Source organism: Lethenteron reissneri, chromosome 52 (genome assembly GCF_015708825.2).
Source record: "Lethenteron reissneri isolate LAM-NWPU_2019-01 chromosome 52, ASM1570882v1, whole genome shotgun sequence".
In the NCBI taxonomy this organism is placed as follows: domain Eukaryota; kingdom Metazoa; phylum Chordata; class Hyperoartia; order Petromyzontiformes; family Petromyzontidae; genus Lethenteron; species Lethenteron reissneri.
Genome location: NC_083830.1, coordinates 10,547,939 through 10,562,000, shown reverse-complemented (window position 1 = coordinate 10,562,000; position 14,062 = coordinate 10,547,939). Strand labels below are relative to the sequence as shown.

Sequence of the window (14,062 nt, the reverse complement as noted above, 5' to 3'; positions counted from 1 at the left end):
GAGTGAGGGTGCAACGCTCTATCCCCCGTACAGATGGAAACAGATGGCGATTAGCCCACTCGCTGCACCACCTTCTCCTGGTGAGCCAGGGGTATGGCAAACCTCCTTCTCGACCTCCACGTGGAAGGGATTTCACAGCCCCATCTGTGTGTGACCCACCAACCCTCGCTGCTGCCTCCACAACGCTGGATCACGGCAGCCGCCACGTGCAGCGCAGCCACCACCACCACCACTAGGGCTCTACTTCACGGCGATGCCAGGTTGTACGTCGGTGTGCCCTCAATTAATGCCGAATAGATTTAGGAGCACGCAGACGTTGTGCTCAGAAAATAGCAGGAAGAGAGAGCTCCAATCGTGCCCTGCACCCCATGCCTGTAGGGGCGCACCTTTAGGAGTGTTGTTCCAAAATCGAATCATCCTCAGCCTGCACGCATTTTCCTGCTGCGATGGGTTTGCTTACAATTTGCATTAAGTGTTGGCTTTTTTTAGCTAAAGATGTCAAACGAGTTGGCTTGGTGAAATAGTGGCAATGCGCGTCCAAACCGGGACAAAATACATCACAAGAATAATAATTCTGCACCATTTATTGTAATTTACTACTATAATGGGCCAAGAATGTCTGTGTGTCCCGCGCGTGACGTCATTCCACATCGAACAGCCCCCCTAATTAATAATCATGAACAGGTGACGTCCTTCAAATGGACACCTTATTAATATTAATTAACGGGTGACGTCACTCCACATGGGAGGGGCAAGGCGCCTCCTCCCCCTCCTCGGCGTCAACTTACAACCCTCACTACAAAGGCAGAACCCTCACGTCACGCGATCTCCGTAACGCTGTTGAGGCATCGAAGTAAAAAAGACGTCATGATGAACAAGGGATTATAACCCTTTATATGAAATATATCTGTGTCACCGCGGCCTTACAAATTGCACACGAATTGATGCAATGAATATCACGTCGCGGTCTGCTTTTCGCTTGCGAGTTTCAGATTTACTGCAATACACCCGTCCTCGGACGGGCAAAAGGCTAGTTCATGATAAAGGTTTTTTTGTTGGGTTAGATCGCGTCAACATAAATGTGGCGTTAACCCACTACCGCCAATGAGAAGGTTTGCCACGTTAACCAAATGTGCCAATTAGTTACCACTTCAGCACACTGGTGTGTTGGAGAGTAAAAACGCACAACCTTTACAATTTACTCTTCAACATTTATAAATGTTGTCGTGGGTTTACTCTCCAACACACCGGTGTATACTGAAGTGGTAACTAATTGCCACGTTTTGTTTACGTGACAAACCTTCCTAATTGGCTGTCGGATGGTGGTGGGTTAATGTCACATGTATATTTACGCGGTATAACAAACAAAAAACCCTTCATTATGAATAACATTGGTCGCGAAAGCCTTCGTGTTAAAATGTATTGTCATGTTCTGCCATACGGTAGAGATCTTGGGACACAATAGCTTGCTGATCTCTTCACGGACCATAAACCATCACGCGAACGGTCCAGGCATCGCCGCAGCAGATATTTGACGATTGAACAAAGATGCTCGCTGCATCGCGCGGCGCTTTCAGATGCGCTTCTGCGGCCGTCTGGAACGCTCTTCCTTCCGATATTAGGAAGCCACTGGAGCTACGCACTTTTGAATCATTTAGTTTGACTGACTAATGTCTTTAGCACTGCTTTTCATGTTTAGTTTGTTGTCCTTCCCCCGCACCTCCAATTAGCACGGCGGGCTACGTACGGTGCCAAAGAAGTTTAGCATACATACACAGGACACACGCATTGTTACGTAGGTCGCGATACAAAACAGCAAATCTCAAGATTAGAATCAGAATATTATTTTCTACCGGAGGAATCCGATGAGCTATGAAGTTCTTTTTAACAGATGTCCGGTCGGGACGGGTCAGAGGGTTACAACAACAAACAGTACAAAAACACGACAGAGGTAAAAAGTATAGGAAAGGCAAACACAATCACGTAAAAATATACAAGTAAAAATAAACAATGTTTTATCTAACCAGGCAAATACCACTCAGGCATTAACTTATTTTTCAGAAGCGACCTGGCCACAAATGATAGCTCAACAAAAATGGCTTATCACCTGGAAAATGTATAGCAGCAAAACAATCAAATAATCTCAATGCACCTTGATTCTAAATGTGGAGGGGAAAACCCGGAGCACCCGGAGATAAAAAAAAATCACGTAATCACGGAGTCTATAGAGAGAGAGACATGCAAACTCCATGTATTTGGGGGCACGGGACGGCGGGGGCGTGGAAAGGAGAGACTCCACATGAAACGGAAGCTCATTTCGCAAGGTCCCAACCACGTGTGCGAGGCGAGGCGACCGCTGTGTTGTTTCCATCGGGAGTTTTTTTTTACACGGCAGTTCGCGTGATCGCCACCCCGGGGGGAGTCGCCACCCCCCCCCCGCCTTGCGCCCTGCGCGGTGCTTCGATCGTCCGCGCGCCCCACGTCACGGCGGCCGCTATCGTCGGGGTGGTGACTCGCTGTGAGCCGGGTTCCTTAGGGAAAGGGTGGGGATGACTTGAACACAGGACAGTGACGGGTGGAATGACACCTGGAGGGGTGGGTAAGAGTTTCCGTTGTAATTAAAGGCGGCGAGATGTCACCGCTTCCAGATTGTATCACCAGCTCGCCCCAGTCCAAGGGGAAATCCTCGACCACGTCACTTCCCCTGTCTTTTTAGCAAAGCCATGCGCTGAAATATCTTAACGGAGAGAAATGTAGATTGCGTATGCATATATTGTTGGGAAAATGTAAAAGATTGTATGGATGCGGTCAATTATGGAAAATCCCTTTTCTGATCCCATGGTTGTCTGACATCTAAATTGACGATTGTCACGAAGATAATAAACACCGCAAGGTTTGTTGTTGTTGCGGCATCACAACGACGAAGATCGCCCCCGTGCAGCCTTAGCAGACTGTCGGGGCAAATGCTGTTAGCGACTAGCACCGATGAAGGCCGGCACGGCACACAAAGGGGTTGGTGGCCAGCACCACGCCCGGCCGCCTTTGTCTTGCCAGTGGTAATATGTTTTCCACACCGCAGCAGGTACTCATTTGAGGCTGAGTCGACCTAGGGAAGGCCCAGGACCGGTTCAGATCATCGTTACGAGTGTTGGCCGTGAGCGGGAATCAAACTCGCGTCGCCGGGTTCATCATTACTGCTCCACTACCGTTCCCCGCTGTTATGCAGTTAATACAAAGACCAAGATACCCTATATCGCCTTGTAACAGACTGTTGGGGGACGTTTGTAAACAAACACTCACAACAACGTTGTATGAGCCCAGCGACCTGAGTTTGATCGGAACCGGTCCTGCGCCCCTCGCTTTCACAAATCCGCACTCACCAGCGTGGTGAAGTATGGTTAAACAACCCCCTCCCCCTGTGATTGACACAGAGTGGGGTGACTTTCATCCAGCAGGGGATCGACTAAGGGCTGAATACATATATCGTTATTGAAAAGAAAGGCATTACGGTTGCCAACGTATCAGTGAGGATGGTATTTCGTTAGTTTTATTATTTTTATTGAGTTGTATCTCGGCAAAGGGGTTCTGTGGTCAGAGTGGCGATGACGCACAATCAGATTAAGCATTTCAAATTTGTTTGAGGGTCGACTCAGCTCATCATCCCTACACGGTCGATACAATGGGTGCAACCCTTTTGGGGAGTCGAAACTAAACTTTGTATTTTAGCAGGTAAGGGCCCACTGAGCTACGTCGCTCATTTTCAGAAGCGACCTGGCTATCACGAATGATAGCCCAACGCAAGTGGCTCATCGTCGTTTGGAAATGCATAGCAGCAGTCAAATACTCGAAACGCGTGATGTTGATTCTAAATGCGGAGGAAAAAACCGGAGGATCCCGGGAAAATGTCACGCGACCACGGGGAGAGAGACACGCAAACTCCATGAACACAGGCGTCATGGTCGGGATCGAACCCATGACCTCCTGTATACCAGGCGAGGCAGTTAACATCTCGCCACTGTGGCGCCCACAGTGGTTGTCTTGTGGGCAGACTGGACCAGGTCATGGGAATGTGGAATCGCCATCACTCGTTTTGGGTAAACAATATGATAGGGGAAGTGAGTTGACGGTTAAATGCAGAAGTGAAAGGTTCACCTGAGTAGACAGTAACATTTGGTAAAGACAACAACAACAACCCTGTGCGGCAGTGAGTGGCTGGCAATAGCTGAAATCGACGTGGAAATTCCACATTCCTACATTATGGGGCCAGCCTCATCGTCGTAAAAGCCGCACTCATCTCATCTAAGCGACAAAGTGAAAATACCCATAGACGCGTAGAGGGTGGCACTGCCCACGCATTTGCATGGGATATATCTTCAGTGCATTGCACGCGGTCCGGAGTTCTTGCAAATTCGTTGCCCAGTGGCACTCGCTGGCACAATCAAAAGTAAAAAATACAAAGTTGCCCCGTATAGCCTTCGCAGACTTTTGGGGCAAGTGTTGTTAGCGGGTAGCACCTGTGAAGGCCGGAGCGGCTCACGAGGGGGTGTTGTGGCCAGAACCACGCCCGACCGCCTTTGTCTCCCCAGTGGCAATGTTTACACACCACACAAGGTACTCATGTAAGGCTGAGTCGACCTACTAATACAACAACCGCCATTCGCCACTATGTGGCGGTGACGTCACCACGACGCTTGTGCCAGGCTATGTGCACCTTGAGGCCACGTGAAGTGGCATATACAGCACATATACATACAACATATACACCACGTATACATACATGTACACGCATACAACATATGCGTACACATATGACATTGAGAGGTTATCGGATGACTCATGGGTCAGAGCGGTGAGCTGTCAACCGCTAGAATCCTGGGTTGAAATTCAGGTTGCCATCCGTGATTCAATAGTCGTCTCAATTGTTGTGAGCTGCTCACCATGAACCGCACACAGACAAACCCCTCGGTGTCGTCTCTTGGCATCTCCATAGCTGCCATCTGTCCTCTTTTAAACTGATTCCACGATTAAAATCACGGACGCATATGTGTGAACGTCATTTCACCACATCGCATTCTTTCACTTAAATTCGGTTCACAATTCCCGTTCTGAGGATTAAAGTGTTCGCCTTGACGAGCCGTTCGTTTTTCTTTCGCGGGCAAGATGCAGCGTCCCCGGGTGCTTTGAACGGATTTCAAAAGTGCTTCTGCGATGCCTGCTTCCGCGGGCCGTTGCCAATCACGATGGCGATGCACTCTCCCGCGATTCTTCCGGAGTTACACTTTGCAACACAACAATTTGCGGAACAGGGGGCAAAACAAAATTAATCTTCTCATGATCATGCATCGTAATCACCTATGGCGCCTTGAAAGGACTTTAAACACAGACGGTGGATAAGTGCATTGAGATTAGGAATCGCATTTTTTTAGTGACATGTACAGCCGTAGCCGTTTTGTGAATCCACTGCTGGATGGGGGGGAGGGGCAGTGCCGGATGAAGCTGGTGCGGAGCCTGTCGCAAAAGTTATAAAGGGGCCCTAAATAAAAAACATAAATATTAAAACACAAATGTTTTACTTGCATAGTAAAGTCATTTTATTTTTTCATTTGCTACACAGCCAGATAATACGACAAATCGCTAACCTTGAACACCCAGTCGTTCATAAAAGTTGAAGGCGGTATAGTACTATAGTAATAGAGCAAGTGCAGAATCACTGAACCGGAATTGATAGCTTGGAAGCATTTAGCGCGGGGCCCTTGAAAGTGCGGGGCCCGTAGCTAATACACATGTAGCTACTCCACATGTAGCTACTACTTATGTAGCTACTACACATGTCGCTACTTGTGCTACGAGGATAATCCGGCACGGGGGGGGGGGGGGGGGCTTCCCACGCCATGCGGGTCGTCGGGGGGTTGTTTGGCCATACTTCACCACACCGGTTAGATCGGGATGGTGAAGTACACGTGCACATACAGATCAATATGTAATGGAATTCGACGCACTGTCCCCCGCTTCCCGTAACGTGGCCCAAGCACATCCTGCAGTGGCTGTGTGTTCACGCGCTAGCGGCCGTCTGGAACGCTCTTTCCTTCCGATATTATGAAGCCACTGGGAGATGTGCACTCTTAAATCGTCATCATCTGGATTGACAAACTCATCTCTTTAGAACAATTTGTTGTCCCCCGCACCTCCGATTACCACAGTTGGCGACGTACGGTGCGAAAAAAGTTCAACAACATACGTATGGGGGTAACCCATGCAAGCAGTAGGGTGCACACGGACGCTCTCTGTCGATTCGACGAATTCCATTATTCAAATTTTCGCAATTCGTTGCTCCGTGCCAAGAAAAACGGCAGTGTTTTCCAGCGGACAAATTGGGCTTTTCGACGTAACTTGGGCTCGGTAAAATTCCGCGCGAACACAGCAAGTTTGAGAGTTTAAAAAACATAAATCAATGGTTGGGCCCCATTCTTAACTCCTCCCCCCCCCCGTCATTCACTCCCCCCCTCTCTCTCTGTCTTCACTGTTGCTCGCCCCGGTGTCTCCGCGTCGCACAGCTGGAATTTTACCCGCACTCTGCCCCAGGCAAATGGCAACGCAAATGCGCGAAGGGTCTCCGCCCTCCCACCACCTCCTCCACCGCCTCCACCGCCGCCTGCATCACATCGTGAAGTGTATAAAGTCCGTCGCCTCTCCGGTGGCAGAGGTACAACGCCGGCGTCGCTTCGCACCGACCGACCGACCCAAAGGAAGAGAGAGAGAGCGCATCCGAGCAACTTCTCTCGAAGCTATCCGACAGCTCCTGACCCCGTGGAGTTACGATGATCTGCAGAAGTCCAACGATGGTAAGGAGGCACACACGCACCTCTTGTGTGTCTGTGCTGTCTGCGTCTTGTGCAAACATCGCCACCGGGGAGACAAAGGCGGTCGGGCGTGGTGCCGACCCCCACCCCCTCGTGTGCAGTGCCGGCCTTCGTAGGTGCTGCTCACTATCAGCACGTGCCCCAACAGTCTGTTAAGGCTGGGGGGGGGGGGGGTTGTCTCTGCGTGCATCTCTCGCTCAGTGCCGTGCGTATTCACGCCAGCGGCTGTGTTGCGTGTGAGCGAGCGAGCGAGTCGACGCATCCGTCGTCTAAAGCGCAGACACACGGCGGCGTGTGCGAGATCGTGACTGCGAATTGACACTAGCGATGGGAGCAACGTAGAGGAGGAGGAGGCTGCCAGTGTGTGTACGGCCTGGGGGTGAGCTCTTGCAATGGTTGCGTTCAACGCATGGTTGTCATTCGCGACCGGTGTAACGATACGTAATTGTTTCGTTGTTGTTGTTGCGTCAAACGACGTCAGTGACGTTATTGTGTCGTCAAGCCTCCTCCACCCGACACCGCCAATTCATTAAGTTGTCACGTGACGAACAAACGTGGCCAATTCACCGCTGCCTCAGGGTCCCGTGGTGTCATGAGGTGCGGCTGTTGCGCAGATGCTCCGGTTGCCGATTTTCGCAGCCCTCATCTCGGGACGGCGTTTGGCTGAGCGTGCGACCATCGTGAAGGTTGGGTGGGCAGCAGTAGCGCGGCGGGGAGCGGTTAACGGTTAACGGTTAGCGTTCTGCATCTAGCGTGCGGCGTTACGATCCCAGCCAACTCAATGCGATTCCTGCTCGCGGTTAAGCCGAATATCGGTGCCGGTGCTGGGCATGCTCGAGGTCGGTTCGGTCTTAGGAGCCGTCCATAAATGACGTCACGCACCTAGGGGAGGATAGGGGGTCAGACATTTGTGACGCCGTGTGACGAAGGGGGGGGGGGGGGTCAAAAATCGTCCAAAATCGCGTGACGTCATTTATGGACGACCCCTTAATTAAGTTTCCGGTGCGGTGTGTGGACATCGGAGCTGGGGGTAGAAATCCCTGCCGGTCGTGGGTCCGGCCACACGACCTTCCACGGCCTTAGCAGCTGCCCGCTAACGGCAACTTGCCCTAAGCGGCCTGCTGACGATGCATTCGTCCACTTGTCACGCGCGTAATCAGCGAAGTGACCGTTGCATCGAACGTAGCGTGACCCCTTGCGACAGCGTTTCCGCGGAGGCTGCCGTACACCGGCGTCTCGGCTAAATTTGTCCGATCCACGATGACGATAATGAGAAGACAACACGTTGAAGATGACTTTTAATTCACTTCAGGCTTGCACGACGTCAACGAACGTGGCTTTAGGCAAGATACTGCTTTTTTTGTTTAGTGTGTTGTGCTGCCCCCCGCACCTTCGATTCGCGTGTTTGGCTACGTACGGTGCGAAATAAGTTCAACATACATACCATAGACTCACACAGAGACCCATATACTCCCACAGAGAACCATAGACTCACACAGAGACCCATAGACTCACACAGATACCCACAGACTCACACAGAGACCCATAGACTCACACAGAAACTAACAGACTCACACAGAGACCCACAGACTCACACAGAGACCCACAGACTCACACAGATACCCATAGTTTATTGTCCTTTCCCCGCACCTCCGATTAGCACAACGGTTGGCTACGTAGGGTGCGAGGTTCAACATACAGGAGGCGTTAAGATGCTCGAACACCAAACAGACACATTTGAACACGAAGCATCGAGTCTACATTGACCACACACGCTCGTGGTAGAACATGCTGGGAAGTTTGAATCCTGCCAAATGTTCCAACATACATACTCACATCACGGCTACACGGGGTGGGGTGGGGGAGATCTTTGTCCTTGCGTAACCGAAACATTCATCTGCACCAGCGCGCGTCCACGACGGGACTGCTGCCGCTGCTGCTGCTGCCGCTGCTGCTGCCGCTGCTGCTGCCGCTGGCCTCGATGGTGGCGGAGGCGCGTGGCCACGTAGAGGAGCCCTGCCGCCAGGACGCGCCCGACGCCTTCCACCTCAAGCGGATGAACGTCCCTGAGGAGCTGCTGCGGCTCGCGAGCGCTCTGCAGGGCCGGCGGCGGCAGCACGAGCAGGACGCCGCCCTGCCGCCCTGCCCCAGCCGCGGGGGGGTTCTGCCCCCCGGCAGCCCCCTACAGGAGCGCTCCATCTCACCCTGGACGTATCGGTGCGTGTGGAAATACGCAGACAAACGACACTATGAGCTAAATTTTGATTTAAAGCTTTCGTGACTGCAGGGATTCACATTCTTGGTTCTTTCAGTAAAGTCACGTAGAAGGGAAATGATAAAATAATATAAATATAAAACATTAAAAATTATCACGACGTTTTGACTGCAACACAAGCAATGATCATCAGGTGCGAAATCCACAGCAATAAAATTTGCTGTGGATTTCACACCTGACGATGATTGCTTGAGTTGCAGTCGAAACGTCGTGAGAATTTTTTTTGTTTTATATTATTTTATTATTTCCCTTCTACGTGACTTTACCGAAAGAACCAAGAAGATGGCGAGTAACGACGATTTCCCAAACGTCACATCAAAATGCGCAACATTAAATAAATATAAACAATATAATTGTTATAACAAAACTATATTTTTTTCATTATTAACTATTTGATTATTTAAATTTACTAAGGTCACCTTTAATTTATTCCATGAAGGAGCATTTTACTTCTCCATGGGAGAATGGAGAAGCATACATTTTTAATTTTTTTTGAATGATTGTTATTAAACATTTTTATTTTAATGATTATGCGAGGGCTTTTCATTCTGTGGAATGAATTTGTGATTATAATTGTACTCTACATTTTGCTTCGTTCTACTACAACGTTTCAAGTATATTTTTTATAGTTATAATTACTTTCAATATTTTATCATTATAAGAGAATTTCAATATAATATTCTGAACATCTGCAGTTTTAGTTAGACGTTGAATAGTTTCAGCTTTCCAACGCCTCCTTTTTAATACGTATTTTCACCTACAACATCAGAGTGCAGCGCCACATTAAATACGCACTACAATAGTTTAAAGTGATTTGAAGCATGTTTTTTTTGGGGGGGGGGCAGAGCTTTGTGACGTCATATTTGAGGGGGGTCTGACTTTTTATGACGCCGTGTGACGACGGGGGAGGGGGGGGGGGCAAAAATCGTCCAAAATCGCGTGACGTCATTTATGGACGGCCCCAGAGGACACCTACGGGCTACCTGCCCCATGGATCGTGGTGATGACGACGAGGACAATGACGACGTTGACAAGGCGGACCGCGTGCCCGAGGTGCTGCCCGAGGCGGCCTGCCTGTGCGCCGGCTGCGTGGAGCCGCACTCGGGCCGCGAGACGCACAGCGTCGTGTCCATGCCCGTCACGGCGCACGTGCGCGTGCTGTACCGCGAGCGGGGCGCGTGCGAGGCGGGCCACGCGCGCTACGAGGAGCGCTGGGAGGAGATCGCCGTGGGCTGCACCTGCGCCGTGTACGCGGTGGCCAAGTAGGGGCCGGAGTGGGCATGGGGTGGGTGTTGGGCGTGTGTCGACCCACCCGTCTCTCCGTTCGTCCGTCAGCTCGCTACGTGACGCCGGCCGGACCAGACAGCGCTGGTCTACGGTGTGTTAGTGTGTGTCTCAGTGTGTCAGTGTGTGTGTGTCTCAGTGTGTCAGTGTGTGTGTGTCTCAGTGTGTCAGTGTGTGTGTCTCAGTGTGTACAACAAGGCTGCTCAGCAGGTAACCAGCTATAATCATGGCAGCCCATAAACAGTACCGGACCGCACGTCAGCTCTGTCATCATCGTCATCATCATCAGTCGTGATCTATCCACTGCTGGATGAAGGTCTACCGAAGCTGGCACGCGTCCTCTCGGGCACGTTCTCGCAGCGTTCGCCTGCCGCTCCGTTACGGTCGTCGATCATCGTCCATCGGTCATCGTCCATCGATCAGCATCATCCATCGATCATCGTCCATCGGTCATCGTCCATCGATCATCATCATCCATCGATCATCTTCCATCGATCATCTTCCATCGGTCATCGTCGTCCATTGATCATCTTCCATCAGTCATCGTCCATCGATCATCATCCATCGTCCCTTCTGGTCGTGATACATCCAGCCCAAAATCCCACTTTCCGATGAAAGCCATTAAATCTGCAGCTACATGAGCACGAATTAAATTATTAATAATTTATTTATCCAGATCAGGATCAGAATAGCTATTTATTTATTTATTTGCACTATTGGGATCGTTGGACAAAGGCAATCGCCCCCGTGGCGATCAACGCGCGGTCAGGCGAAGCACCCCAGCCGAGGCGACATCCACGGACGCTTCACGAGCCCCCTTGCTTGGAGGGGAACCTGTCTTCCCACAACCTCGACGATCATAACCATTTTTATTATAATTATTTATAATTTATTACATTGCACGGTTCCGCTTTTTCAGCTCTATTGTTGTTACCCGCCTGAGACGAACTTACTCAAGAGCTGGCTGCGTTATTTGCTCAATCATGTGCCGCGTTACTTGCTCCCGTGCTTCCGTTTGCAGTTACTGTAGTGAGTGGCTTGGGCTCGGCATGTAAACCCTTGGTAAGTTTGGGAAACGGATTTTAGTCTCTGGTGGACTTTAGGGATATGAAGGCCCGGGCCAGGGCTCGGTGCTCTGACACGGCCAATTCAAGCAGCCACTTTCCCAAGTGCCAGATTCTCAGTGGCTATGTCACGCAACAACTGAATATGTTTCGACAGCAAGTTCTCGTTTCGCGAGGACGTATTCCCCCTCTAAATGATGCAACGATGAGGATTGGCGAGATGAGATTTACTACGATTACTGCGCACACCACGCAGTGAGATGGCGGCACAAATAGCTGAAGGTACGTCGCCGCTGGGTTATCGTATCACTCCGCCCAGCGGCGCAGCTCAGTAAAGTAGTTCGTCGTCGACTGCTCAGAAACCGCGTTATAACGGTGCACGCTCCGCGTTATAGCGGTGCACGTTTCGGGTTACAGCAGTGCGCGTTCTTCATTATAAGGGTGCACGTTCCGCATTATAACTGTCCGCGTTATAGCGGTACGGGTTCCGCGTTATAGCGGTGCACGAGTCCAGTGTTTTTGCACGGGCGACCCGGATGTGTACACATTACACGTTTGCATTGTAATGCTCCGTTTACCTAATGCTTGTAATGCATTATATAGTTCGTTGTACCAGCTATGTTGGAACTTAAAATATTTCTTTTTCAATGGCTGTTACTAACGTCATACGAATGAGGTGTTTTATACCCGTTATATTCAACTACCACACGTATATTTATAATTTAAATTGCCGTTTTATTGTTTGTCATACATAATGCAAAGAGAAATGGTCAAGGCTTTGTTCAATGCGATTTCAAATATTACCATGTGTTACATGTCGTTCAAGATATATAATTTGATGTGCTATGGAACTTTCCCTTTAAAAAAATACTTTTACACAAGCGTTAACATTTCAAAATAAGCTAACTTATATCCGAGATATGCATGGCGAGGCATGAATAATAATAAATTATAATATTTAAAACTTTCCGTGTCTTGGCTTTGTCTGCTCAACTGTTGTTCCGTGTGCTCCGTTCCCACGTGACTGACACAGTGGTAATGCAAAGGATAGTTTGGTCCCTGCCATGGGAATGTGGAATTTCCACAACTTGCTCAGAAGCCCCATTCCCGCACCCCCACTCACAGACGCAAGTGCTGCTCGAATGCTCGCTTGAGCAGGAGCCGACGTCCCATGGCCACACTAGACTTCCCACTAAGGGCTATTCGCTTCTCGACTTTATCATTTAAAAAAAGAAGTCGTTTCGTCCAGTTTCATTCCAACTGAGCTTATGAAGTCAAACTGAGTTGTATATAGCGACATTCACACAAGGCATCATATAACTTTACAACACAATCCCAGTAAAAAAACAGCCTTAACATCAAAACCAAGAGGAAAACAGCCTAATAGGGGGTTTCCCCCTTTTTTCTGGCAACAAAACTGGAATCATGTTTACATTAACCACAATTCTTGCAATCAAATGTATTGTCCTTGAAACTGATTGGTCCACACCAGAGACAGCTTTTCTTAGAGCCTAGTCTCATACGGTGTTCGACCAGATGACGCCACTTTGTGCGCCTTTTGGCGTCATCTGTATATTTTGGTACTGGCAAAGGAGGCCTCACGAAGAGGAAAACAGCCCTTAACACAGACGGATGCGCAAGAGATATGTAAATGTGTTTTCAGACGAGCCCTAAAAAACTCGACTGACGGGAGCGTCCCGAACGAACCGGGTCAAGACATTCCACAAACGAGGGCGCCTGACTAGGGGGCGTCCATAAATGACGTCACACACAAGGGGGGGGAGGGGGGTCAGACATTTGTGACGATGTGTGACGAGAGGGGGGTTTGAGAAATGTGGCGTCACATCAAAATGCGCAACTTTAAATAAGTTTAAACAATATAATTGTTATAACAAAACTTATTTAGATTAATTTCCATTATTAACTATTTGATTATTTAAATTTACTAAGGTCACCTTGTATGTATTCCATGAAGGAGCATTTTACTTCTCTATGGGATAATGGAGAAGCATACATTTTAAAATTTGTTGAATGATTGTTATTAAACATTTTGATTTTAATGATTCGACCAGGGCTTTTCATTCTGTGGAATGAATATGTGATTGTTATAATTGTACTCTCCATTTTGCTTCGTTTTACTACAACGTTTCAAGTATTTTTTATAGTTATAATTACTTTTAATATTTTATAATTATAAGAGAATTTCAATATAATATTGTGAACATCTGCAGTTTTAGTTAGACGTTGAATATTTTCAACTTTCCAACGCCTCCTTTTTAATACGTATTTTCTCCTACAACATCAGAGTGCAGCACCACATTAAATACGCACTACAATGACAATAGTTTAAAGTGATTTGAAGCATGTTTTATTTTCAAAATGGAAATATGGTTTTGGGGGAGGGGGGCAGAGCTTTGTGACGTCATATTTGAGGGGGGTCTGACTTTTTGTGACGCCGTGTGACGAGGTGGGGGGTGGGGGGGTCAAAAACCGGCCAAAATCGCGTGATGTCATTTATGGACGGCCCCCTACGGAAAACTCCATCACCCATTGAACGCAGATTTGTCACAACAAAAATA

The 14,062-nt window shown here is 48.9% G+C and overlaps 1 protein-coding gene across 2 annotated transcripts; it reads left to right on the top strand.

Annotated features, from left to right (window-relative positions):
* Positions 1-6,723: 6,723 nt before the first annotated feature.
* LOC133355990 (interleukin-17C-like) lies at positions 6,724-12,395 on the top strand. 2 transcript variants are annotated; one of them, XM_061573460.1, is made up of 3 exons: positions 6,724-6,842; positions 8,767-9,081; positions 10,150-12,395. In XM_061573460.1, the coding sequence occupies exons 1-3, from the start codon at positions 6,819-6,821 to the stop codon at positions 10,399-10,401; spliced, it is 591 nt and encodes a 196-aa protein (XP_061429444.1). In that variant the 5' UTR covers positions 6,724-6,818; the 3' UTR covers positions 10,402-12,395. The 2 variants fall into 2 exon arrangements, 1 of the variants encoding a protein (XP_061429444.1); XR_009756807.1 differs by lacking the exons at positions 6,724-6,842; positions 10,150-12,395 and adding an exon at positions 7,054-7,239 and having other exon boundaries at positions 8,767-8,906.
* Positions 12,396-14,062: the final 1,667 nt, after the last annotated feature.